The 27,294-nt window shown below is 44.7% G+C and overlaps 1 protein-coding gene across 1 annotated transcript in view; it reads left to right on the top strand.

Annotated features, from left to right (window-relative positions):
* The first annotated feature begins 295 nt into the window (after positions 1–295).
* Positions 296–27,294, top strand: part of RYBP (RING1 and YY1 binding protein) — a 47,017-nt gene continuing 20,018 nt past the window's right edge. Inside the window, exons 1-2 of the mRNA XM_055709281.1 lie at positions 296–509; positions 1,440–1,565. Coding sequence (XP_055565256.1) covers positions 478–509; positions 1,440–1,565 — 158 coding nt within the window. The 5' untranslated portion in view covers positions 296–477. The remainder of the gene's footprint in view (positions 510–1,439; positions 1,566–27,294) is intronic.

Below are 27,294 nucleotides of genomic sequence, written 5' to 3'. Positions count from 1 at the left end.
AAGGAAGGGGCCACCCGCCACCGCCGGCAGAGAGGAGCCAGCCCTCCCGCCGCGACGGGGTGCCGGTGCGGGGGGCAGCGCCCGCGGCGCTGAGGAGGGGGCGGGAGGCGGCCCGCGGGGGCTCCCGGCCGGGGGCGGGGGCGGGGCCCGGCGGGGAGGCGGCGCGGCGCGGGGGGCGCTCCCCGCTCTCCTCCCCGCCAGGGCCGGCGGCGGGGCCGCCCCCATTGGCCGCGGCGCGGCGGAGAGCTCCGCCCGCCGGAGCGGCGCGGCGCGGGGAGGGAGAGGAGGGAGGAGGAGGAGGAGGAGGAGGAGGGAGGGCGCCGGGCTGCGCTGCGCTGCTAGTCTGGAGCGGAGCCTGGCAGCGGCAGGAGCGGCGGCGCGGGGGTGAGGAGCAGCCGGAGCCTGCTGGACGGAGGCACCCCGTCCCCCTCCCCCTCGCCTCTTTCTTTGTGCGCAGGGCAGGGGCGGCCCCGATCCATGGTCATGGGCGACAAGAAGAGCCCGACCAGGTGAGCGGGGGCGCGGGGGGCGCGGGGGCGGGCGGGGAGAGGCACCTAAGATGGAGGGAGCGCGGCGGGGGCCGCCCCTGCCCCTCTGCCCCGGCGGCGGCGGGCCCGGCTCGGCGCTGGCGCGGCGGGAGGGGATGGCGGTGGGTAGGCCCCTGGCTGGTAGTTGCGTGCGTGTGCTCCGCCGCGGGGGAAGGGGGGCCGCGGCGGCGAGGGGCTCCTAAGATGGAGGGAGTGCGCGGGGAGGGGGGCGGCGTGCCCGCGCCGCCCCGCCAGGTACGCGGGGGGCCGGGGCGGGGGGGCTGCGGGCGGGCGGGGAGGGAGGGAGGGAGGGAGGCAGGCTCCTAAGATGGAGGGAGCGTGGAAGGGCAGGAGGAGGAGGAGTGCCGGTGTCTCCCTGCCCGCCGCCGGTGCCAGGGCTGGTCTGGTGAGAGAGCAGCCATGGCGGCTCCGCTCGCTCGCACTCCCGCTCCGCGCACTCGCTGCTCCCAGACAAAGGGAGGTTTAACAAGGTGGAGGAGGGAACGCGCCTCCCAGCCTTCAAACTCTCCCACCCACCCTCCCTCCCTCCCTCCGGGGGCGGGGGGCGGCCCTCGCCGCGGTGCGGGGGGCGCCGGGGGACGCGGCCGGCCCGGCCCGGCTGGGTTCGGCCCGGCCCGGCCCGCTGGGCCCTCCCGCGGCGCGGGGCCGGGGGCGGAGCGCGGCGCCGCACCTCGCCGGGTGCCGGCCCCGGTAGGTGTTTGTCGGCCGTTCCCGGGCGCGGGGGGAGCGCGGCGGGCAGAGCGGGGCGCCGGGCTTGGGGGCTCGGGAACATGGTCTCTCATGTGTGTGTTTTCTTTCTCTCCTCCTCTCCCTCCTCCTCCCGCCGCCTCTCTCCTCCTCCCCAAACACACACGTACACACACGCTTCCCCTCGCCCTCCCCCTCCTCAAGGCCGAAGAGGCAAGCCAAACCTGCAGCCGACGAAGGCTTTTGGGACTGTAGTGTCTGCACCTTCAGGAACAGCGCCGAAGCCTTCAAGTGCAGCATCTGCGATGTCAGGAAAGGCACCTCCACAAGGTACGTCCGCACCTTTCGGCGTGGCTTTCGCCCCACGCTGGGCTGCGCCGACTTGTTGATTTTTTTTTCCCGCTGTTGCCTGGATATTGGCCGGTCGCGTCCCCCCTTCTCCCCGATGCAGTCCCTTCTGTCCCCACTCAAAAGCTTGTGGATTTAAAAAATTCTCTTTTCAAGCGTTTAATTTGAGCTGGAAGACATGTTTCGTGGATGTGGCATGGACCTGAATCTTGTTGTTGTTCTGTGCTTTTTTGTCACTGACGTACAGTGGACCTCCTGGAGATCCGTGGCCAGCCAGAAGAGTTCTGACCCTGATTTGGGGCAGACTGTTTTCTGTGGTTTAGGTGGAGATTTACCGTGTGTTTTCTACAGGGGTAGGAATGGCTGTGGATTAGGGAGTGAGAAAGGAAACGGCTGAAACTAAAGATGCCATGAGAACAACCACCCCCTTCCTGAGATGTTGATCTCTCGGTGTCTGTTGTCATCCAAAAGGAATCGGCTTTGTGCTCGGTGTGGGAATGATGCGGATTTCTGAAAGCTTTAGCTGTCATGTCTCTCTCATTGCCTTGCGCTGAGTAACTGTGGAAGTCTTTTTGAGATGGTGAGGCTGATGTACAGTAATTAAGTTAATTTAAAAAAGAAACAGCCCAAAACCCCAACCCAAAACCTTGCACTTTCCCGGTTCATGGGTTCAGAAAGTTTGTCCTGGAAATATCAGTTGGCACTAGGAGGCGTGGGGTGCTCTGCTTTTTCTTTCTTTTTCTGATTTGTTCTACCATGTTGACTTCTGATTTTGTTCGTATTGTACCTTCCAAATTTGAGTTTCCATTGCTCTGCCCTGCCAAGGAAGTAGTCCATAAGATTTCCATTGTGAGAGGCATCGTTTTCCTCCTTTGAGTGAAGCCATGTATTGCGATGCTCTCATCAGCAGGCTGTTTGCATGACTTGGCTGTCTTGACTTGATTGACAAAGGAGGCGAAAGCGTGTTCGGTTGGTTATTGTTCGCACTGTGCTTTTAGGCGATGTGAAGCGCCTACATTTTTAATGGGGAGCATGCTTTTGGGCCGTGGAAACTGAGTTACAGTAACAGGGTGCTGTAGTGCTTTTACTGTGTGTTTTGTGATGCACATTGGTTACAAAGTATCTCTACGCTTTTTACAAAATAAACGGAGGTGTTGAACTTCAATTTAAATAGTGTAGTTACAGCATTGAATTAAGATCGAACAGCGGTGTTCTGTATGCACCTAGAGCTGATCCTTCATGTTTTGTTCAGTCTGATTTTGTCATGCAACTAAACCTTCACAGCATGCTTGATTTGTGGGTTTCTGTTTCCTTGGCCTCCCCGTGGGCTCAGGTGAAACCTGGATCCTGCAGTTGCCTGGCCTTTTAATTGTGCTGCTACAGTGCGTAGCCTTGCAGTCACAGCAAGTTCTCCCAGCGTCACGTCAAGCCTGTGCTTGGGTGTTTGTAGGAGGAGAGCCTTAATGCAATGTAGGAGCCCACGTGAGTTGTATCTTGTATCAGACTTGATCATTTTCATTTGGCCACCATGCTGATATTTGTTTTGAGAGCAGCAGCTTGCTTTCACATGCCCTTACTTTTTATTTTTTAAAAAAAATTGTGATTTCCAAACTGTTGAGGTAGTAGGATGTTTTGTCTTTTAAAGGGCCATTAAGAGGGATAGCAGTCGATGATTTCAGGTTAAGAGCTGTAGCCTTACTTGCAGATGTGATCCCTTGCTCTAGAACATTGTTCTTCTGTTTAGCTTTTAATGGACCCTTATGAATGGCTTCTAATTTTAATTCATTTAATTCATCAGCTTTCTATTCATTTTTGCTGCTTTTAAAATGGCTTTTGTTTGTAGAATTTGAGAAAGTATTTAAAATATTCAATGGACCATCATGCCTTCTTGCATATTTATATAATTTATGAATAAATATAACCGAAAGCAGGAGTGATTGAACGTTGTGAGGGAGTGTGTATGTTGATAAGACCTGGGAGGTCAGAGTTCTTTGTTGTGGTATTGCTTTTGAGTGTTACAGTATGTGACGTGCGAGTTGATGCTGGGGAAATTCTTCAGAATTTTTTAAAACAAATGACTGATGTAAAGATACTTAATGAGTTATGATTGATAACGTATTGCATGAAATATAAGGTGTCTGATGTGCTTGACTTTTTAAAGTTGCAATTTGACAAGTTGGTGACACTTTTCCACATTTAAAGCTGCCTTGCCTTCTTTAAGGCTTACTTCAGTAACACTTATCGGAAATTTATCAAACTCAATTTTTAAAAAGACTTAGCAAAGTAGTGAAAGACAGGCATCATAGACATGGTGAGGCAACTGGTTTTTGTCAAATTGTGTGCAACTACAGTATGGCCAGCTTTTTTACTAAGATCTGGTATGACCTACTTTCCGCCCCCCCCCTGCACGGTTAAGCCACTAATTTGATGTAGAATTTGCTTTGGCTGATAAATATTCTCTGATTTGGTAATTAGTTAGGACGTTAGCTAATTCTCACCGTGTGTATACTTTTTTCAGACTCAATGTAGTCTGTTGGTGTGTGGGAGGGGTGGCTGGCAGCAGTTCTAAGTTTTACTTTCTCAGATCCAGCTATCCCTTTTCCCTAGGATCTCATAAAAGGAGCTTCAAACAGTGAGTTTTAGAACTGTCCTGCCAAGTCCAAATTGCTGTAGATGCTAAACAGTTAAATTGCACCTGAATACTTTTTCAAGGGGCTGTTTATAAATATTTCAGTTGCACTTTTAAATAAAAATGAGGTCAAATCCATCTCAAGAGTATTGGGAGTTGTCGTGCAAAGATTACATTAAACCTGTAGTACTTAGTTGAATACTGGATTTGTTACAGTATGTCACTAACTCCCTTTCCTCAACTTTATCTTGCTGTTTTATGGCTAAACTTTATTATGCTCTATTTAGGCAAGTATGGTGAGTTTTTCTACATTTTTTTCTTCTGTGAGGATCATGGCAAAGCTATAAGCTATGTTCAATACAACATTGAGATGAGTGAGACAATGATTTAACTGGCTTATCTTGGGAGTGAGCAATGGTAACGTGTTTGCTGGGGTGTACAATATATTTTTGTTTTCTTTTGTATTGGTGTAATGGCACAGGGAACTGGTGCTGGCCATCGCTTCCACTTGTGTCATGCGGCTCTTCTGGTGGTTTACTCTGGTGTAGCCCCAGCAGCTCCAGCACACAGAGAAGGCTCGAATGAAAACTTCTGCTGGGAAGTTTGCTCCACGGATGCATGTTCCCTTCCAGTATCCATTGCTTCTTCAAATGTGGAATGAAAGTTTACTTTGGATTTCCTAGGAATATGAGGGCAGAATTTGGCCTCGTATTTCCCTTTATGGGGAGCTGTATGTTCCTATTTGAGGGTAGGTGATGGAGCTCTGTGTTTCCATTTGTTTTTTCTTAATGGTGTTCTTGCTTCTTTTCTGCTTCAGTTCTCTGATGGCTTATGTATGTTGTGTTCCTGTGTACATGTCTTCTTGTAGCTTCCTTTCTCCTCCCAGGTGTGACCACACAGAGTGTTTCTGCATGGGGTTGCATTCACGCATCACTGTGAAGAATATCTACCCTCTCCCTCTGATTTTCTGAAGCTTTCCTTCTGGATAAATAGGGAAGCAGTGCAATGTGGTGGAGCTTCTCTGGTGTTAATTTTGCTTTAACTTTAGGATAAATGCTTTCTTGTCCGAACTTCACATCCTGTATCATGAATGTGCCTTGATTACAGAGAAGTGCACTAAAAAAAAGTCAGTGGAAGATGAGAGCGCAACAACTGGGTGTCTGACATGCAAATTAACAAAACAATGGGATTATTTAGTATAAAATTAACAAGTTGTAGTGTGTATGTCCTCTGCAAGACACACATTTAATAAGGTTTTGTTCTATTTGTTGCTAGTACTTGTGTGCCTGAAATGCATGGTTTGGAGTTTGCATCAAGTGGTTTGAACCTGTGTTTCGTTGTGGAGTGCTCAAGGAGTGTATGTCAGTAGTGCTTCACACTTTTGCCATTATTTTTGAGAGGCGGCCAAGCTGAGACTGTTCAAAATGATTTTAATTTTCTCTTGTGTGGAACAGGTGTCTTGGATAGATACTGGCCTTTGTTCCCATTCAGTTCTCCAGAAAATTCCTTTGCATGTTTGCGGGATCTAAGCAAGCGCCGTGAAGGATGTAAACTACTGTCCATGTCACCATTGAAAAGTATTCTCTTGTTCTGTTCTGCGTCCAGGCTGGGCTGACCAGAATAGACACCAGATAGTCCTGCTATTCCTGGAATGAGGAATCAGGCTGATGATCATGACCTCCATACAACTAATATATGCCCTGCTTATTCACCATGTATTTGCAGGACTGTTCTTCTAAAAACACTTGCTTTGGTGTGTAGCTGTGGTGTAGGTTGGAAGCAAAGTGGTTTCATTAAATTCTTTCAAGTTAAATAGCTTTCACCTGCATTAAGGTGGGTTTTATTTAGCGTCATAGCTGGCCTTCAAGTGGGTTATTTTGTATAAAAATGGAGTATGTGACTCGTTTGGGAAAAGCTGTTGTGGAAGGGATGTTTGTGCCTTTACTATAGATTATTTATCTTACTAATTGGCCATTTAGCTGTATGGTTAAATCATCCCTATTCTCCCTGAAGTTAAATGGCAGTTGGATCAGGTGGAGCAAAGCATGGTCGGTACCAGCCTGGAGTTGTGCCAGTGCTCTGTGGGGCCATCCAGGGTTGTGTCCCCTCTGGGGCTGCTTTGTTGGTGATGGATGGGAACAGGTAATTCTGCCTAAGTAGTTCTGAGTGCCGGAATGCACGATGCCTATTTGCAAAATGTTTGCCCACGTGCAAGGGGGTTCTTGAGAGCTCTTTTGTCTTGTTTATCAGCACTGTCTGAAAGTAATTAGCTGTTACTTTCTGAATTTGTAGATGAGGAGTACTTCTGTTAGGTCTGGCAAACCCACCAGGAGCTAAGGACAGGAGGAGCCTTTTGCAAACCTAGCATTTTGCAAGCAGTCAATGATGATGGTTTGCAGCAAGCCCTGAATTCTGGGGTTGTGGTTTGATGATACGCTAAGTTTGACTTCATGACCCATATTGCTGGACCCCAGGTGTCTCAGCCACGTGGCTTGGAGTATTGATCCGTTATAAACTGACTACTGGTACAGATTTGTGCTATGCTTACTTTTTTAACTAGCATAGACCGTGAGACTTGATCTAAGCAGATGAAGCTGCTCAGCTTCAGATCAGCTATTATCTATCATCCTGGTGCAAGCTAACCCTGGGAGAAGATATGCGTCTTGCACTTTGGCTGTTTGAAAGAAATAGAGTTGTGTCCTGATTAGCTCTTTCCTGGTCTTTGGCATTAACGATCTCATTACCATCGCCCCAGGATTTTCCCCAGTCTCAGCACTTCTGGGAAATCATTCACAGCAGGGAGGATCCTCGGTATTGACATGCAGGACCAATGCAATGTGCCTTTGCTATGATTGTCAGATTTGGGTACCTGGAATGCTGTAGGTGACAAACCCAGTAGGTAGTGCAGTGGCTGCTGTGACTCACTTTGCTTTACCACTTTTTGTTCCTGAAGGTCCTGTTAAGGGATGATAGCTATACCTCTTTTGATGCTTTTTTGTTAGGGAAAAAAAAGATCTTTTTGTTAAAATAAATACTAAAATCTTTAATGCGGATAAAGTGTGTTATAATTTTTTTATGTAGATTACCCGTTTGAGTTAAATAATTGTGGGTGGTAGGGTTTAGCATCAATCTCTGATTTCTGTTGGAGACTGTGAAGATCTGATAGATAAACTATGACCGAGCGTGTTAATCTATTGCTGATAATATGCAGCATGGATATTATTAATTTTTCCCTTCCTCCATGGACTTCTTTTCTGGGAGACGAGAATCTAAATCAAAGTATGTATGTGTGTGTAGGAGGAGAGGGCATGCAACTTTTTTTATTCCTGTAAGCAGACGACGTGGCCACTGGGATGCTGACCCATTGCTCTCAGCTGGTCCTCGTGGGGAACTGGTAGGCAGAGGAATGCGGAGCAACCTTCTCTGCGTGCCTTTCTTAATTGCCCTGATTGTTTCATGTTTCCATCAGCTGGCTGCAGAGGGGCTGCTGCATCTGCACAGTTGGCATGGGTATTTGCACCCTGATGTGGCTTGTCTAGTAAGTGGAACCTCGCATGAACTGGAAATAAGGAAGTGTTGCCTGGAGTAATAATAGTTGAGAGGAGGGAAGTGATGGATGCAAAGCGTGCTTCTCTGTGGCCACCCTTAGCTCCTGTGGGATCTTGCCTGACTGTCCTGTGCTGCACCTTCGTGTTCCTCGGCAGCTTGTAGTGCTGTGGGGCTCTGTTTTGGCCAAACTGTTTGGTCCCTGAAAAAATGCACAGGACCCAAGACCCATGCGAAGTGAAAGAAGTCAAGAAATGTGCTGTGGGCTAGGTGCATTGCTTTGGCTGGCTATATCCAGCTTTTGTGCTGTAGCTTGGACACGCCTGCCGTAACTCCAGGCTACTTCGCTGCTGGTCATGAATCGGGTGTCCCTTGTACTCCAGCTGCTATGAGACTTGCTTTGTGTTAGCAATGTGAATTAAATGGCTTTGCTGTTGGTAGGGTCACTGTTCCTTGCTGCGGTGTGGCTGCTTTTCTTCCTACTCTGTTGGGCTTGAATGTGCAGACAGGTCCTTCCAGGGCCCCTTGGTGAGAAACACAGAAGTTCACAGCACTTCTGGGGAGTCCTGCCCATGTGCAGGAACATGGCAGCAGGGCGGGAGATGCAGCTTGCAGAGTGCCCCTGCATTAGGTGAAGGATGTGCTCTGCTTGTCCTTTAATATGTGTATCTCTCCTTGTCTGCGTAGTTCTTCTTACGAGGAAACCCACTGACCTATTTTGTGGGATTTCGGGTGGTTCTGTAGGTTAGTGGGTTCCAGTCCCGCAATGTAGGTCACTCACGAGGTGCGTTAAGAGTTTCATAACGTGTAGCTCTGACCTGAAATAAGATTCATACAAACTCTGGCTGTGGCTGCAGCTGTACTTTACGTCTCGCCTTGCACTGGCTGCCTTCTTCACAAGGTAAAAGGAGAAATCTGGACATTTCCAGAGGGAAGAGGCCTTACAGGAGGGTTTGTGAGTATTTATGTAACTGTGCGTGTTTCAGACAGGTAAGGGCAAGTTATCATGATTGCCACTTCATGTTTGTTAAGGACATGGCAAAAAAGCAGACCAGGAACACTGAGTAACCTGTACATGCTACCCTAAGCAGATGTCCAGGATTACACGATACCACGGAAATAATGTGGAAATGCCTCCATTACATTTATGTAAGTTCCTTTTACAGCTGACATATGCTAAGTACATTGATTGTCTCTTTGTGCAGACAGATTTTCTTTACATCAACCAGAGCTCCTTTCATGCTTTTCTGGTACATCTGGAGGTACAACCAAATCTTTAACATTGTTCTTCCCATAAGCCAGCTATTAATTAGGAGCATGTTCTTTGTAGCAGAGTGCTAATTGGTTCATCAACAAATTCACTGCCTGTTAAACATGGGGAAAGTCTGACTGGCTCAAATATAAATGAGAGGAAAAAGCATTGCATCACTTCTTGCTGGCCTGGTGGGTTTTGTTTGATTGTTCAGTAACTTGGTATCTTCAGAGTCAGGTGAATCTCAACTGCTTCCTAGAAAAAACAAAATGAACTGGCTAAAACTGGTCGTTGTTCGATAGTGTTTTATGATTGGATTGCTGCCTGCGTTTCTGAAAGTTGAAAGTGCACCTACAGACAATCTTCTATTAAGTAATATTGGGAATGCATGAGAAAAAGGGGTTGTGTAGGTATCTAAAGTATGGATCGTAAAACCAGGAGACCTGATGTTGAACCATATGTGGTCTTATTTGAGACACTGGCCTGGGATTGTGGAGTAACCTCCTATGCTACAAGGGTGACATTACTAAAAATTTGTAATTATGTTTTTTACTGCACAAGCAGAAATCTTGTAATAGTCAAATTGATTTTAACCTTCTGACTGATAAACATTTTGAAGCATACATTTTATGGCAATTTGCGGAGAGCTGAAATGTTCCATATTTAAGTAAGCACAGTGTATGCTTTATGTCAGTTGCCATATGGAGGTGCAAATTTCCAGAGACTATATTTACAATTTGCATAGGGATATGGACATGGTGACATGGACAGTGGGATTGAGTGCACCCTCAGCACGTTTGCTGATGACACCAAGCAGTGCAGCGCTGGAGGGAAGGGATGCCATCCAGGGGGACCTTGGCAGGCTGGAGAGGTGGGCCTGTGTGAACCTCATGAAGTTCAACAAGGCCAAGTGCAAGGTCCTGCATGTGGGTCTGAGCAATCCCAAGCACAAATAGAGGCTGGGTGGAGAATGGATTGAGAGCAGCCCTGAGGAGAAGCACTTGGGGGTGTTGGTTGATGAGAAGCTTGATGTGTACTTGCAGCCCAGACAGTGAACTGTACCCTGGGTCGCATCAAAAGCAGTGTGAAAAGCAGTCGAGGGAGGTGATTCTCCCCCTCTACTCTGTTCTTGTGAGACACCCCCCCACACCCACCCCCGAGTATTGCATCCAGCTCTGGGCCCCCCAGCCTAAGAAGGACATGGACCTGTTGGAGTGAGTCCAGAGGAGGCCATGAAGATGCTCAGAGGGCAGGAGCACCTCTCCGATGAAGACAGGCTGAGGGAGTTGGGATGGTTCAGCCTGGAGAAGAGAAGGCTCCGAGGAGACCTTATAGTGGCCTTTCAGTACTTAAAGGGGGCTTATAAGAAAGATGGGGACAGACTTTTTAGTAGGGCCTGTAGTGACAGGACAAGGGGTGATGGTTTTAAACTAAAAGAGGCGAGATTTAGATTAGGTGTTACGAAGAATTCTTCACTGTGAGGGGGGTGAGGTGCTGGCACAGGCTGCCCAGAGCAGCTGTGGGTGCCCCATCCCTGGAGGTGTTCAAGGCCAGGTTGGACGGGGCTTGGAGCAACCTGGGCTGGTGGAAGGTGTCCTTGTCCACAGTGCGGGAGGTTGGAATTAGATGGTCCTTTCCAACCCAAACCGTTCTGTGCTTCTGTGTTCAGGAAACTTTAGTTTGAGGATCTTACCAGTTTGGTTGTCTTTAAATAAAGTGGAAGCAAAAGAAGTCAGTTTTGGGTTCTGTTTTGGGGCTAAATGAGGAATAAATATTTAGATTTGTTTTCTCAAGAAATTGTTCTTTGGGATTTCAGAGTTATGATGGATTGCTTGTAGCGTGCAGAGGTGCTAAGTGAGACAAAGTGTCTTGCCTGAGATAAAGCTGCCGCCTTTAGATTTATGTTGTTGAGTAGACAGACGTGATACTGATAAGAATCTGAAATATTTTTCCCTGGAATAAATTATTTTTGTGTGCATGGAACTATGTCCAGGTAAATCATGTGCGATTTAATATGGTCCAACGGGCGAGCTGGACAGAGGATATGGAAGTACTATGGTTTGGTAGTTTCAGTGATACAAAATGGGTTAGAATGTTACCTGATGAGTAATTGACCATGGGTTGTCCTCTGTGCTCCTGTCCCAAATGTGCAGCATTTTTTAAATTATAAAGGTAGTTCTTAATTCGTTTACTTACTTTTAATTCTTTTATTATCTATGTACTAAATAAATGGAAAGACGTGTTTTCTTTCACTTCTGTTTGCAGGTATAAATGGGGATAGTATGATGTTAGTGTGATTTGAGCCTGTGTAAGAGCCTGGAATTCACCCTTAGCTAGCTAAATATCCTCAAGTTGCCATTTTTAAATCTGTACGATTGTACTCGCTGTGTCTGTGTTAATTTGATCAAGAAATTTATGTCTATGGTAGGTGTTTCATTCCTTTGTTAAAAATGCCTAGATTAGCAGAAGGACATAAATCTTACTTGTCATGGTTGTACAAAGCATGCATATATGTTCAGGTTGTTGGAAATGTGTGTTTCTGCTGAAACATTTGGCTCTAATTATGTATCTTGGAACTCTTATTCTGAAAGTGCTTTCACTGTTTTTTTCGGAAGTGGTACTGAGCACTTTCTCTTCCCAAGATGAGATTTCAGTAAGAGAGGCAATACATTGATGGATGATGGCCCTGTGATGGAGTCAATCAGCCAGTACAGTCATTTGTCTCCTGGGGATACAGGGTAGAGCACATCATTAGCAGCAGAAGGGGAGGTTTTCCTCTGTAATGCTAATAGGGTGAGGAAGCTCTGGCTGGTGCCTGTTTGCTGCTATTGCTCCGTTATTACAGGTGCCTTATGGAGAAACAAAACCGTTTTCATTTGTTATCTGTAACAGTCATGGGTGTGGATCAATTTAGCAAAAATATTTAATAAGGTCTAGGAAATGTTTCCAATTCAGCATAGTATTAGCAATTCATAAACCTGTATCACGTAAAACTGCTTGTCATAAAAATGATTAATTATTGGGGGGGGGGGGGGCAGTTATGTGTGTCTTATTGGTTTTACATGCAAGTAGCTTGGCTTGCGTAGGAAAGACTGGCAGCTGCCCGATGCCAGTGTGGGATTCGAAGGACAGTGTGTCTTAATCAGAGAAGTGTTGAAAGTTAAGCTTGGTGGGCCGGAGAAGTTACTCTAATAGCATCTGACAGCACTGGGTTTCTGTTAAAGCAAAAGGCAAAGCATGTGGTAGCCACGGCGGGTGGCTTGTCCTAGGGACGGCTGGGTGGTGTGCTGTTGTGGGGCAGCGGTAATGAGTTAGCTTAAAGGTAGCTTGGTATGCACCAGCTTTGACCAGGGAGGGTGAGTTAACTTGCAAGCAACTGTTCCTCGATGGCTGCTTTGTTCCGGGCTGGTGCCTCTCCTCAGAGGTGGCGTAGCGGTGGTCCCATCGGGACCAGATGGGGCTTTCCCTGGGGTGGGCAGGAGCACTCCTGTTACGGAATACAGGGCTGCAAACCTCACGTGGTTAATTCCCACGTGACACACAATGGAACTGTAAATGCTGGCAGAAGAGCATTATCTTGGATGGCTGCTGGGTGTTTCTGTGTACCTGGCGACTATGCTTCGAGCAGGGGGCCTCGAGCTGGGACACTGCTTGTTGCAGGGATTTGTTTTCCCCCCTTTTAACTTGCTGTGACTCTGGACAGTTAGGTAAAGCTACGCGCGAGTTACCGGTCTGTAAAGCAAATGCAGTAAGAAGTCCCTACCATACATGGCTTATAGGAGGTAAAGTTAATTCTTGGAAGGTGCTTTGAAGTTCTGAAATGTCTTCTCAAAAACTGCAGGTGAAGTCAGACTTAAAAAGCAATGCTTCTCTTCCTTTCTCTGAACTGTAGAGGTAATCACTTAAGAGCAAAGGCAGCAAGAAAGCAAATGATGTTACATCTGCTGGAATGGTGTGGTGGGTAGACTTTGTACACTTTGTTTCACCATTATGTGCAGCGATGTCTTTGCTCCTAAAAGCACTTGGAGGAATGGCACAGCTGTGTGCTGTATGGGTACTAAAGACATGGGATTGTTAGAGTTGCACAATTTTACATGTGGGTTAGCAGAGTGAGGAACATACTTAATCATGGGTGTGGGAATACAGCACCCTGGCAGCAATTAAGAGTCGTTAATTAGAAGTACTTATTGCAGGATATGACTCAAGTTAGTTGTAAGTTGCTTAACTTCTGAGGTCAGGAGGATCTAATGCATCCGAGACAAGTGTTATTAGTGTCCATGGGACTGCGGGACTATCCACAGGGACAGTCTGTAATACCAGAGCTCAGACTGTGAAATTTTGAGGTTCATTAAATGACTTGTTGACAGTGACAGTTTTGCAAGCTGGGACCACACATTTGCATTCAGAAGTTTAGAGCTACGAAGGGTTCATTAAGGCTTCTAGGTTGCATTGTCTGGGAATGTGCAATTGTGTGCTGGGAATTCACGCTGCTGTGCCGAGAGTCACTACTATTCAACCAGCATGCAAAGAAGTGAGAAGTGAAACTTTTTCATAAACAAAAGCTTCCCTGTCTGTATGAAAAGGATGACTTTTTTTTCCAATTACAAATTAACCTATTGATACAGAAATCACCAGTGCACAGGGTGGTGGAACATCATGCCTGTATTGCTGCATACCTACTCTGTAAATGCATGGGAGAGCATACCTTCGTGTTCAGCATATGTATTTATGATGTAAAACGTGAGGACAGTCTCACCGCTTGTACCTGGAAGAAGCATTTACTGCTGCCAATGGCCAGGCGTGTCAAGCCAGTAATGGGAAAAGATCCGTAATAAGGTACCTGTTACAGTTTTGTGCCAGTTCTCAGGGTTTTTCCAAATGTGCAGGGAAGGTAAAGGATAACACTTAGCAGTAGTTTGGTTTTCTTTCCATCTCTTTTGTTTTACTCTTCTTGTCTCTTTTTTGTGTTGTAAGCCAGACTGACTTTCCCACTGGCACTCTGAATTCAAAGCTATGAAATTGTACAGCTGTGTACTACACTTATTTGTTTTTTAAAGCCTGTCACAAGCATGAGTGGTTTGGGTTTTGTTTGGTGGTCGTGTGTCGCCCCCCCCCCCCCCCCCCCGGCATATAGTGTAAGGAACAGGTTTACTTAGTCACAGGTGTGGGAATATGGACGCTGTGCTAGGAAATTAGTTTAATAACAGTTGATTGCTTTATTTCTGAGTGTGCTAGCATTTGCAAATCTCTCTTGGCTTGACAGATAGTTGATGCTTGTGGAGAATGTGACCTTTTGCTCTTTGCATTGCTTTTTCTGAATCATGTCCAGAGGCTGCAGAAGTCAGTGAAGCAGTTGGTGGTCAGCTGCAAGGGTTGGATCAGGCCTCTGAGACTGATGCATCGAGAAGAAAAGGAATAAGTTGACATGAAACTTAACATGGTTATCTTTTGTGATCTTGCTTTGTTCCAAGACTTTTTTTTCCTAGGGAGATGTTATTGATAGATAAAAAAGAATTGAGAAATGAGTTGTATGAAGACCTAAATGAGACTTGGGAGAAACTTAGTGTGTGTCCATGTAAGCAGGGGACTACTCAGGCCACTTGTTGCTCAGTTGTCCTGGAGCCTCTGAAGCTTAAACAAAGCCTGAGACTGAGAAAACTTTGGATCTGTTTGTTTTTTTGGGTTGGTTTGGTTTTTTTTTCCAAAGTAAGTGTCATAGATCATGACCAAACTTTTTTTGTTTTTAAGCAGAAAGAAACAAAACACCCAGAAGGTCGCAACATATTAACCAAATTTTGCAGGGCTATAGTTCTCAATGTGGCTTGTCTAAAATTTAGCCTTTTTACTGCTAGCTATATAAAAATCTTAATTTTGATGTTAGCGTACATATAATGCTAGTTCTCGTATACCTGTTGCTCACTTGGATCAAAAAGATTATGTTTCTTCTCCATAGAGTTGTATTCGTGCCTTTACTTATATAGCTGGCAGATTATTATTAGTAGGTAAGACAGTCGATTATCAGTGGCTTGCTGCTTTTCCTCCTGCTCTAGTTCAGAGTATTATCGTTAACAGCTTTTAAAGGAAGGTTCTTCCTGGAAGAATTTCTGGCTCAAGGCAGAAAAAGTTTTCTTACCAGTTTTGAACTACCGGGACACTCGTGTTTTCTGAAATCCTATTCATCGCTTCACAAAACTGTTGAAAGTATGTTTTGAATCACACATAAGCCTGAAGAATATCCTGGGGGTAGGGAGACATAAATAATGGTTTAATTGGGCTGCTCTGCTCTGTAGCTTATATCATATTGAGTACATGGGAAGGGCTGATTTTGTTTAGTGTTTTATTTTAACAATTCTCTTAGTCCCAAGCTGAGCATTTATCTTAGTAAATTTAAGGTGGTGTTAAGTAAGGCGTGCAAATGTGTTTTGACTTAAGCTTTTAGTTTGTAAATAAAAATGTTGCAGGTCTCTCACCTTTCACATGTTTAGTAATTATGCTAAGTGAAGTCTTACAAGGAAAACAACATCCTATTGGAGAGAAAAGCTTTTGTGATTACACTTGCAAATAGTTAATAACTATTTTTATATTTCATTAGACTTATGAAAAAACATGTCTTCAGTGGTTGTTAGCAGAGATGGCAAAATTATGAGCAGTAAATCAACATTGTTTTAATTAAGAATACATTGATATTCTCCTAAAAATTCACTTTTGATATCTAGCGCTTAGGCTTAAAATGAATGTTAAACTTAGCTTTTTATACTCCAGGAAAATACACTTTTTTGCTCAAAACATGCAGCAAAAGCAATGCCATGAAAATCAATTAGAATAATAGAGTACAGCCATTGCAAAATATCATTACAATAGTTAAGTAATTATCCCACTGCATGACTTAGCAAGAGGGATAAATAATGCATGTAGAATTGTGTTGGAGCTTGCAAGGAAGATTCATGCTGGTTGAGTGGATGGGAATGGCAAAGGCAGAGCACAGGTCCAAGGAGAGGGTCCGTCAGGTCCGGTAGCTGAGGATCGAAACCTTTCGGTGCATGTGATAATGAAGATGCAAGAGAGACCCAATTTCTGTGGTTGTGTTTTGGTTTTTTCTTACAATTTCAAGACAGCGTTTTAGGAAGAAATCCTCCTGGGTGGATGCTGGGCTTTGGGGCACAAGCACAGCCAGCCTTTGGGGGAGTCACTTTCCAGAGTAGCAGACTGGGCACCCGGCCAGGGCCCAGCTGTGCTGGCGGAAGGGTGGAAAACCCCCAAGGTGACACCACATCAGGATGCCAATCCCCATGGCTTGCTGCCTTGCCTGGCACACTGTTCTTCTCTGTATTTCACCCTCATTCTGTGTTTTACCACTCTGTAGGTGTGGGCTGCTTCTCGTCTGCTGTTTGTTGGGCTGGGAGTGCTGTTTAGCGCATTAGCACAAGGTTTGGAGTTCCATCAGCAGTGTGTCCCAGCCCCAGACTGAGCTGTGAGTCTGGTCAGCAGGAATATTGGCTGGGGTTTTTTGGGGTTTTTTTTTGGGGTTTTTTTGGTGTTTTTTTTTTTTTTGGTTTTTTTTTTTTTTTTCCAGTGGACAGATGAGGGGTTTGATTTTTCTTCCTTTCAGCTAGAACTGAATACTCTGAATCTGTCAGTTGCTGTCAAGAGGATTGTACTTTGGATTAGTGAGCTACTGGAAGCAGTTTGAATGATTGCAGTTAAAAGCATGCCAAGCAGCGGTGTAATTAATAGTTATATAATGTCACCAACAGGCTTAGGAAGCTGGAATGTAACTTGGAAACAAATATAGCCCCATGCAATCTCTGCTTTGCCTGAGGACCACTGTGCAGTTAAAGGATGATGCTTTATCTTCCTGGAACTGCTTATAGTCAGGGCAGGTTTGCTGTTGTTGGTTCCATCACAAGATGTGTGGAAGCACCTTTCTGCACCTTTCCCCTTCCCTTCTTTTTCTCTGATGTCTTTCTCATCAGGACCTGCTCAAAGCCAGGACTCTGCTCACCTTAGGCTTGTTGGAGCTATTCTCTGCAGGAATCTTAAATTGCTGTGTAATTATGGGTGCTACATGAAATAACTCTTCAGCTCATGAGAATAACATGCATTTTTGTTGTTGCATTTTTAAATAGAAATTTCAGGGAAATTATGCAATACCCATCTCTTATACAGTACTAGTAAAACTGTCGGCCCTTCACCACTTTTAGGGAAGCTGAAATAGTTATTGAGATTTCCAAATTAGCTGTTTTGTGACAGGCTCAAACCTGTCTGGAAAAACTGTGTATTTCAGCAAGGTAGTAGATGAGACTGTGCCTGAGACCTCCCATCTTGTAGGTATTGAACTGGAGGTGTAATGCTTTCAAGTTGTTTATATTAACTTTTGTGAATATCTTAAGCGCACAGAGATGGTGATCAAAATTCTGAGGTGTTGCTATAATTCTGGGTGAGTTTGATTAAAAAATTAATGTAATATTCCCTTGCCTGACTGGATGCTTCAGCTGTCTTAAACCCTTACGCTCTACTCCAATATTTAACAATATTTTTTTTTCTTAGTTGACATGTAGTTGTGGCACTTGGGGACATGGTTTAGTGGTGGACTTGGTAGTGTTGTGTTTATGGTTAGACTCGGATGATCTTAAGGGTCTTTTCCAACCTTATGTGAAAAAGGGAGGTTTATGCTGGTACAGAACTTGGTATTTCTGTTTCTAAAAAGGTACCGTAATAGACGTATGGGTGATTAATTAGACAGTAAGTCTCATGTTTAAGAAGAACAACTTTATATTAAAATGTGATACTACTGCTGAGCAAATGTAGGGCTGCCTGCCCTCCAGTTTTGTATCTACGTTGCTTCCTTGAGTGTCAGTTAGCTCAATATTCACTGCCATTGACCTTGCATAATTAAGAAAAAAGTCTGCTGTTCTGGGGAGATAAATGCAGCTTATGTTTGGAAAGTGGCTGATCAGCTCAGTTGTAAAAGTGTAATTTTATGTCTGTAGTTTCTGGAAGGATGGATGCTGCCTTTGCAAAACTCGGTGTCCCTCTTTTCTTCTCCCTGATACCCAGTTGAAGTTGTTGGTGAAAATCTCCCAGGACTCTTAAGATCTGAAGCTTGCAATAGACCTCTTCAATTTTCAGTGAAGACTAATTTAAGCTAGTATGGGCTTCTTTTACTTACTGAATCATTTTCTCACTGTCAGCCTATTTCCCATGCAAATACAAGGCTCCAATTGTGCACTGGCGTGGGGGGTGTGTGTGTGAGACTCGTGGCTGGAGCAGGGGTTGGTGCACAGGGACTTTCCTCTTCTAGAATGGGGTTGGTGTCAGTGTTGGCTGTTGAGAGGTGAAGTGTGCCGGGGCTGCCAGCTCTGTGTGCTGAGGGGTTGGGTGGAGATTAGAGAAACAGCAATGGAGAGGAAAAGCCAAAACATAACAGCAGGGGAAAAAAAAAAAAAAAGATAAGGAAAAGCAAAATTTTTTTCAGCCCTGTGAAAGGACTTTGCCAAAATTTGAAGATGGGGACTGGTGGGCACTAGTGTCTGTTTACCAAATACCCTTGCTCTTTTATTTTTCTCTGTGCTGCCACTTGGACTTTGTTTTTTACTTCTGTGTTTCTTCTCCATGAGTTACTTGGACTATTTGTGACCTGAAGAACATGTTTGTTTGCAGTGCGAGGGCCATTGGTTTTTTAAACATCTCCATGATGATCATGAAGTTTCGTGGTATTTTGGTAGGCTTTTTCTTAGATTAGGTTTTCCACATGAGATGCTTTGCTACTGTATTTGTGCTGGCAAAGTACTCTGTGCTGAAGATGAGTAATAAAGGTGAAGTTGCATTTTGGGATTTCTTGTTGTTTGGTATTTTTTGGGAGTGTTTTTCCTGATTTAGTAAAACAGTCTTAGGACTAGAAGCTATCCAGACCAAAGCATAGCTTTATAAGCATAACTGCATCCATGCTTTCTAGTGTTGGTTTCCTTTTTTTTTGACTGTTGTCAACCTCTTCACCTTCCTTAGAGATGGCGCTGTGGTGGAAAATTGTGTATTATGCCAGGTTGTCTTTTGTTAATACACAGTAGGGCACTGTTCCTGATGGGATCTTTGGGTGCTGATGCGATGTCAATAATTATCAGGAAGATTGGGGATGGCATGTGGCTTTTACAGCCTCTTTGCTTTTGGAGCCGAAGATTTTCAAGGCTGTAGATTTGGGACTTTGTAATCTTCCCCCCTACAAGGTTATTATTTATTTGGGAAATTGCATAATACTTGTTATGCAAGCAGTCTCTTTTCAGCTGCTGTGTAAAATGTATTATAGAAAAAAAGGTGTAATTTTTTTTTTAAAAGCAGGCAGCAAGTGGCACAAAATAAATCCCACAAGTGGAGATGTTTTAATGAAGAGAGGGTTTAATGAAGGTTGTATTCTGTATACAACAGAGGTAAGGCAGAACTGAATGCAGCTCCAACAAATATTCACACCTGTTTCCACAAAGAAATTCAATTTCTACCATGCATCCGATTCTGAAAATGGTGATTGACTGGACAGACTGTGTTGTGGATAAAATTAACATAGGTCTATTAAATTGAAATACATTTTACCTGGAATATTTCCAGTAAACAACAACTTCCGTGAAATCTATCCATACCTTACTTTAGAACATCTCATTTACAGATTTACTGCTTACGCTCTTAAGTTCTAGGTCCGTTTTCACATGTCTGTGCATGTCCTGAAATACCTCGCTTTGCAGACATCTCTCCTTTTCCTCTGCAGGCTGGTGCATAGTCTTGTTTTTGAGTTTTCCTAGAATTTGGTTTTTAAAAAGCAGGAGTTGATAACTGTAATATTACTGGGGTTGTAGGAGGTCACTGGAGCAAGCCCTTGTCCCCTTAACACCTTTTGTGTGCACATGCAGGACTGGCAAAGCTTGGACTCCACCGCGTTAAAATACAGTGTGGCTGATTCCCAGTGTCGGCCATACAGGTTTTACATTCAGGTTTTAGCTGTGTGCCTTGAATATACCTGTTTACTTGAGAAAGGGTTGTTTCATGTAGTGTGTCTGAGTGGAAGAGTTCATCACTTTAACAAAAGAGACTTAAAATGAAGCTATTAATTGTCACAGCCGGTGGCTTTTTTTCTGTGCATTGCTGCCAACTGAGAGCGCTTTAAACTCACATCCAAGGCATGAGAAGACCTGAGTAAGGAAAACAGTCATTCAGTTATTCTCCATAATTAGTGTACTTCAACGGGTAGGCAGGTGTTAGTTATTCAGCCTCTTCCCTGCAAAAGTAAGAGACAGTGAGTGTTTGTCTACCAGTCTTCTGCCATTGCCTCTGTCCAGTAGCCTCAGGGATGATCCTTACCCACTGAGAGCTGTGTAACGGGCTGCTCCCTACAGTTGTGAAAAGGAGAGTTTAAATAAGTACGAAAATCAGTCCAGCTGATGTAAAAATATCTCATCCAGGTTGAAAGGATTTAAAGACGCTGTGATTGCAATAATGCATGAAGTATTTAGAATAACTTGTCCGGTGTTGCATGGATGCCCTGAAAGCAGGCTTGCAAGGCTGAGGGTCTGTCTTTTTAACGTCATGGGGTTGGTTTAGCCTAAGCTTATATTTTCCTGTAGAAATTGCTGAACTTAAGCCAGCACACCATTGTGACCCTAGTACTGCTGTTGCTGCTGCTTTCTGTAAAATGCAGTTACAGGTATTGCAGCATCCAAAAGGTTTACTCATCGCTGAGCACTTGTAACCCAGGCAAGTTGTTTGTGTGCCTGTGTTCAACGTGGAGGGTGTGTGCATATAAGATTAAAACAGTTAAACTGCATGGAGAACTTCATTTTGCTGTAAAATTCTGAAAAATTCTGAAAAAAAAAAGCCTTAGACTGTGTTACTTGAATGACTTTCTCCTGTGAATGGACCAAAGGGGAATGAATGACCTGAAGTTCTTGCTGATGTGAAAAAAACCAAATGCCACAGAGGATTTTGTTGCTGGAACCTGTTACAAAAGCAGGGGATGAGTGTGCCTGTGAAGCTGCTGTGGTGGTTTTATTTGTTTTGGAAGAAGTGAAGAAATAATCTGTGAAAGGCCTGGGTCCTGGTTTTGCAGTGAGCACTGCGTGGGCGTGCTTTGTCTGTTGCTCATTAACGGGCCAGCTTCGTTAGACTTGATGATTCAAAGTTCTTTCTATAAGCTTATCAGGTATTTTATATCAGTACGTGTCAGTCATTGATATGGTAGCCTTTAAGAGACAACTGTTTCAATCCACTTTTCTGTGAAACACCTTCTCTTGGTGACTTCTTTTATCGAATACTTTGATAGGAGTCTGTTTTGGTGAAACTCTTGTTTTAGCTGCTGTTGTAAAGACCTTTACTCAAGAGGACAGGGGGACTGTTGGTGTGGTGGTATGGTGATGGAAGGGTGGTGTTCAGGCTGAAGGTGTGGCCACACAGCCAGTGCACACATGGCTGTAGAACAGTTCCTGATGATGCTGTAGGTGGACCAGCACAGCATCTGTGTGCCTTTCTGCCAGCGTGATTCCTGTTCCAGCCTATGCTGCGTCCCTGACCATCAAGTCCTTGCAGCTCATTTTTCCCCATGTGACACATACCGCTTTATTTTGCTGTGTAAAACACCATGGTGAATGTGGACTACAGCCTGCTGAGCGTGTTGGATGTGCTCAGCCAGCCGGTGTGACTGCTCACCTGTGTTCTGGCTATGGCCACCACTGCTAGCACCAGTGGGAGCACACGCTCACACAGCTTCTGCTGTGGTTGGTGTGGGGCTTTGAAGTCCTGTCCCGATGCCAGATATGTTAGATCCCAGCACTGCTACTGTTAGTCACCTTACAGTATCACAAGTTGTGTGGTACTTTATATACATCGCAGTCCAATTCCTTTTTTTGCTGGCTAGGTGTACCTGAGATGAGGAGAACAATAGACCTGGATTTACACCTTAATGCAAGCACACTGTTCCCAAAGGAAGTAAGGCAAGACTTGTGCTCTGTCACAATACTGGCCTTCTGTGGAAACCCCTGTAGAAGAGCTCTACTGTTTTCAAAATGAGTGTGCTTGTTTATAAAGGATGTCTGGTATCCAGGTTTCCTGCTACAAATGTGTGTTTAAAATGTTCATTCAGCCCTGATTGCCCAGTCAGTCAGTCCTTTGCCTGTGTAAGGCAAAAGTAGTTCACTTGAAGTTGGAATCGGTATCACTGAGGTTAAATTTCAGTGTAGGACGGATAGTCAGAAACACCACCAAAATGCATTTGTCCATAAGCAAAGAAGTGTGATGCTTCCCAAGCATTTGGTGACCGTTCCAGCATCTCCAGGAAATGTCTGCAGCCTCCAGGGAAGGAGCAGAGACTTCTCTTCCAACTTGTGCTGGTGGTTTTTTAACAGTTATGTAAGTAGCATTTAAGCTACATCAAGCTTAGACTGTGTAACTTGTTGGCTATTCCCTCTTCACCTTTACTACATTCTTCCAGTTTAATATGCTACTTGGAAGAAAAAAGAAGTATTTTTTTTTTTAAACAAGCTCTGAGATGGTTTGCTGCCTTTTCCTTTAGAAAAGACTTGAAGCTCCTTCTAAGTTCAGAAGGACATAGCTACCTGTGTTTTGAAGAGCAGCATGGAGCGGCTGTTGGGTCAAGGACTGCTTGTTGGTTTTGGATGGAGCCACTTGCCCTGTGCTGCCCTGGCTGCCACCGGGAGAGGAAAGAAGCTGAATAAACAGGGAAACTGTGAAATAAACAGAAACAAACCAAACCTAGCCCCTGCCTCGGGGCGGGGGCTTGAGTAAGTGAAGCAGCTGTTTCAAAATTACACTTTCTTTTGTTAAAAGGAGGCACATAAAAGCTTTTCTGCTTTTGTTTTTGTGCCATAATGATAATTTCCATGTGTTTTTCTGTGTTATTTGATTGCTTTCAGTTTCTTCTGAGAAAACTTACCTGAAAATTGAGCAGTGGTGTTACTGTAGCATTAAGGTGGTTGCTTCAACCTTTCCTGCCTTGTGTACCCCCAAATTTTCTAGCAGAAGTGACCATTTTCAGTTAGCGAACCTACGTGCTTTTCCAAAATAGAATTTTGGGGTTCCAGGTCAGGCTGCAAATACGTGTGCCGGGGCTTCAGTGTTCACAGCCTTCCTCGCTGCTGTTCACCATGAGCTCTGGAGCTGCCCCTGCGCAGGTGCCAGCCTGGCTGGCTTTGCGGCTGTGTCAAGAGCTGGCGAAGGGGAATAGGTGGGTTTGAGAAGCTGGTGGTGGGAGGAGGCAGGGCTGTCTCATGTGGGCAGCGCAGACGGATGGGGAAGTTTTATGTTGGTTTGAATCCTGGCACTTGGTGCTGCTGCAAGCAACCCCAGAGATTATGAAAAGAGATAGAGGAGCAAATATTTTCTGGTTTTTCCTCTACGTGGTTTGTACATGTGTAATTGCTCACAAAGTTATTCTAGCCCCGAAAGCTTTTGCTCTTTTTACTCCCCAGTTTTGGTGCGTAGCAAGGATATGAGCTCCTTAGGAAGTGGTTGCTCAACTCTGTCCACACCGTTTTCCGCAATGCGTTTGAGTAAAAACAAGGTTCTGTTTTTAGCTTGCTTTAACTTGGAAATTCTGGTGATAAGCAATTAGCTGCACAAATCCAGGAAGAAATTAGAGGAGGAAGCAACATAACATAGTAGAATCTCACGGAGTCATTTTTTTAAATCTCTAGGAGCAAGTAATTTCTCTAATCTAGTAGATGTGTATCACCAGTGTGGTATAGTTCTGGGGCTCAGGAAAATGTCATTTATTTTCCTCTGCTGTACTCATCTTTAAGCAAGCAACTTGTTGTTCATCAGTTTCACCATAGTTAACTGGAAATAAACCAAACCAAGGGGTGTCTTGATAAATACACCCTAGACAGAGGTGCCCGTGATGCTGAGAGCGGGATAATACGCTTAAACTGGAACCAGACCCAGTGCAGTGATTTCCCTTTAGTTCTGTTACTGTGTTTGCTATTATAAAATAATTAGTATGTGGTTATTAGCAAAAAATGTTAGGTTTATAATATGTTGTCTGAACATTCCTGTATTTAGTTATATAGTTGGTAATCTTTATCTTTCTCTGCTCAGATAATTAAAAAAACTCTCTAATCTGGCATCAGATATAAAGTTGAAAATCTTGGTGTGTATGGACAGCGTGTGTTGTCTGAGGAGGTTGGAGAGGAGGTGCCATGTGCTGTGCTTGAGCTTTGTCGTATTTTGTTGCATAGAAGAAGTGAAACTTAGCTGCATTTTGCATATTCTTATCTTCCGTTTCCAAGTAAGATCTCCACCAGTTTCTGTATTTCATTCATCTACAAACCAGTTTCACTTTCATTACACTTTTTAGTGAGCCATAATGTTAAATTTGCGTTTATTTTCTATTTGCATGTTGTGTGGTATTTCTTTTTGTGTATTTATCCTGTAAGAATTTACAGTGGGGTTTACAGGGCTGATGTATTGCCTCACACCTTGAAAGTATCTCGGTATGCCTTTTCATATAGAAAAACGTGCAAGCCTCATCTCTTTCTGCCCTGCCTAAATGCTGGGCGTAGGTACAGTTTAGTAGCAACTGAGTGATAGCTGACTTGGTCACAACTCATTTTTGAGCCTGTATCTCTGAATTTTCACTGTCATTATTTAGTTAAGAGAAGGTGGGGTACGTGAAAAAAGTTACTCAAATCCAGAATCTTGATGTGCAGAATCTGAGTCATTGCAAGACAACAATCAAGCGAGGATGCATGTTTTGTACGGGAAAGCCCTGTGTTGACTCTCCAGCCTTCGGTTAAAGGATCGTGCTGAATGCTGTTGCTCTTACTCTGCACATTCGCCTCTCAGAAAGCAAGCGGTGGCAAACACCCAGACACTCACTTCTGAACCTCTTCTTCCACCAGTGCCGGAAAATGTAGTAGCTGGAAGTTTTGGGAGCCCTCAGCCGTTGCTATGTGGATGCCGTTGGGTCCTGCTTCATCCAGAGACTCTCCAGATGACATAGTGCATTAGGCTGACAAACCCACACGTGTTGCGGGTCAGGCAGGCTGCCAAGCACTCAGCCAGCAGGGAGAAAAAGCATTAGGAATCCCAATAATCCACACATCAGTCTCTGTGTGCTGCTTGGTCAGTGGAGACCGAGTGAGCGAGCTGTGGAGAGATTGTGGGTATTAAGTGGGATGGGTAATGAAAGGCTGTGCTGGCGCTGATGTGAGACTCTTTAAATGGAAAATGACTTAAAATGATGGTGCCAGGGCAGTTGGAGTGATTTGCAGCTGGCACAGGTTCACAGTGTAACTGGTAGTTTTCAGGGAGACTAACCACTTCTTTAGCACCAGAGCACCAGAACTGTTCTGAAGAATTGAGAAAAGAAACATCCCCCCCCCCCCCCCCCCAAAAAAAAAAAAACAACAAACCAACAACCCAAAAACAAAACAAACAAACAAACAAAAACCCAAACCAAACCCAACCCCAAAACTTGTAACTGCATTTGCTTGATTTCCTTCCTTGGGGCTTGTACCAGAATGATGGCGATTCGGGATTTTGGTTGTGTATTTTCGTGTGTGTCTGCAGGTGTAGAAATAAATGCAAGCCATGTGAACGTATGCAAAGCCGCAGATAGTAGTCATCAGGATGGTAACAGGGGAGGGACACTCAAGAATACAATAAAATGAGCATTTTAAGTTCAAGATTACCTTATCTGAGAACTTTTCTTGAAAAATGATAGTTTGTCTGGACAATTAATCATCATTGTTATCTGAGGATCAGAATTGGCTTTGCAGAGGACTCGTAAATGTTTGTTTTAAATAATTATTCCAGGCTTTTTGTTATGTAGGATAGTGCTCTCTGCTAGTTTTGTTGGTAAAAAAGTATTTGTTTCCCTATCCTACAACATGCTGGGCACATGTAGATAACTTGCACTGGTTCTCCAAGTAGGGAACCAATAGTTTATTAAGTAGGTTACTTCTAAGGCTTTCTACTTAGAGGGAGGAAGGGTTTCCGAATTGAGTATTGTAATGTTGTTTCCCAGTGAATTTTGAAACCATCTGGGTCAGTTCCTCATGCCCAGGAGCGTTAATTCTGAAAGCAAAAGTTTCTGTGCTCTCGGGATGTCTTGTTCCCACGGTGCTTGAACAGCAGCTATCAATGGGAGCCCAGTGCCTGGTTTCTCCGGCTTTCCCAGGCAGCTGTGCATGTGCAGGATTGCCATGTGTCGTGCCACCTGGATGGAGCCGGACACCCCAAAATGTCATTTGTACCACTGTGATCAGAGGACACAACAGGGAAAAAGAGCTCCTCTGAGCACATGGTGATGTTTTGAAAAATGTATGTCTGCCTGCTTTGTCATCCTTCAGAGTGTCTTTTATTTCTTGTTGTGTTTAGAAAAGAAACTGATTTATTGAACAGCAAGGCTGCTTCTTAAACCATTGGCAGTGACAATTTCACCGCAGGCTGTGCTGGGACAGAGGTGTGAAGGATTAGGTGAGGTACCATTTACCAGTGCCGGTGGGTGCCGTGTGAGCCTCCCAGGGTGCTGGGGGGTAGCGTCCGCTCCACCTTGCCGCAGCCCTGACGTCTCTCTTAAATTGCATAGCTGCTGCAGGTGGGAACTCAGTCGGGAAAGCTACGTTCCTGGTTGTTCAAGGACTCTTGAAACGTTGCTTTCTTATGAAAGGAAATCCTATAACTGATTTTTAAAAAAAAAAAAATAATAAAAAGGAGGTTTAAAAAAAAAAAAATAAAAAGGAGGTTTTGCTTGCTGGAAAAAACCTTGGTTTCTCTTGTTTAGGTAGAGCCTGCACTGTTGGATGTGACAGAATTAAAATTACTGCCTTACTCAATTGGGCTTCCCCCCCCCCCCCCCCCCCCCCCCCCCCCCCCCCAATGGTCTCCCTAGAGATTTCGGGGCTATTGAGTCTATTCAGCTTCTGTTGTACAATTGGTAGTTTCTCATTTTGCTTCTATGTGAATTTAGACTGGTTGATAAATGATAGAGAAGTCTCTCTCTCTCTCTCTCTCTCTCTCTCTCTCCCCCCCCCCCCCCACGTGTACAGTGTTCCAGTGTCATGCAAGCACAGTGAAATTTTACTCTGATAAACCAGCCCACCCCTGGATTGCTGGGGACTCCACAAAAGAGTTACTTGGTAGAAGTTTCTTTGTTGTTTTTAAGCAAAGCTAACCTGCCTCTCTGTCTGCAGGTTAGGTATTCAGGTTATCTGCCTTTCTCAAAAAGTGTTAGGTACATTTAAGCATTTTGCTTAAATGACTGGAAACCCTGTTAATGTAGTTCTTGC

Source organism: Falco cherrug, chromosome 4 (genome assembly GCF_023634085.1).
Source record: "Falco cherrug isolate bFalChe1 chromosome 4, bFalChe1.pri, whole genome shotgun sequence".
Classification (NCBI taxonomy): Eukaryota; Metazoa; Chordata; class Aves; order Falconiformes; family Falconidae; genus Falco; species Falco cherrug.
Note: the sequence above shows the minus strand (reverse complement) of the source record. Positions and strands in the feature narration are given on the sequence as shown.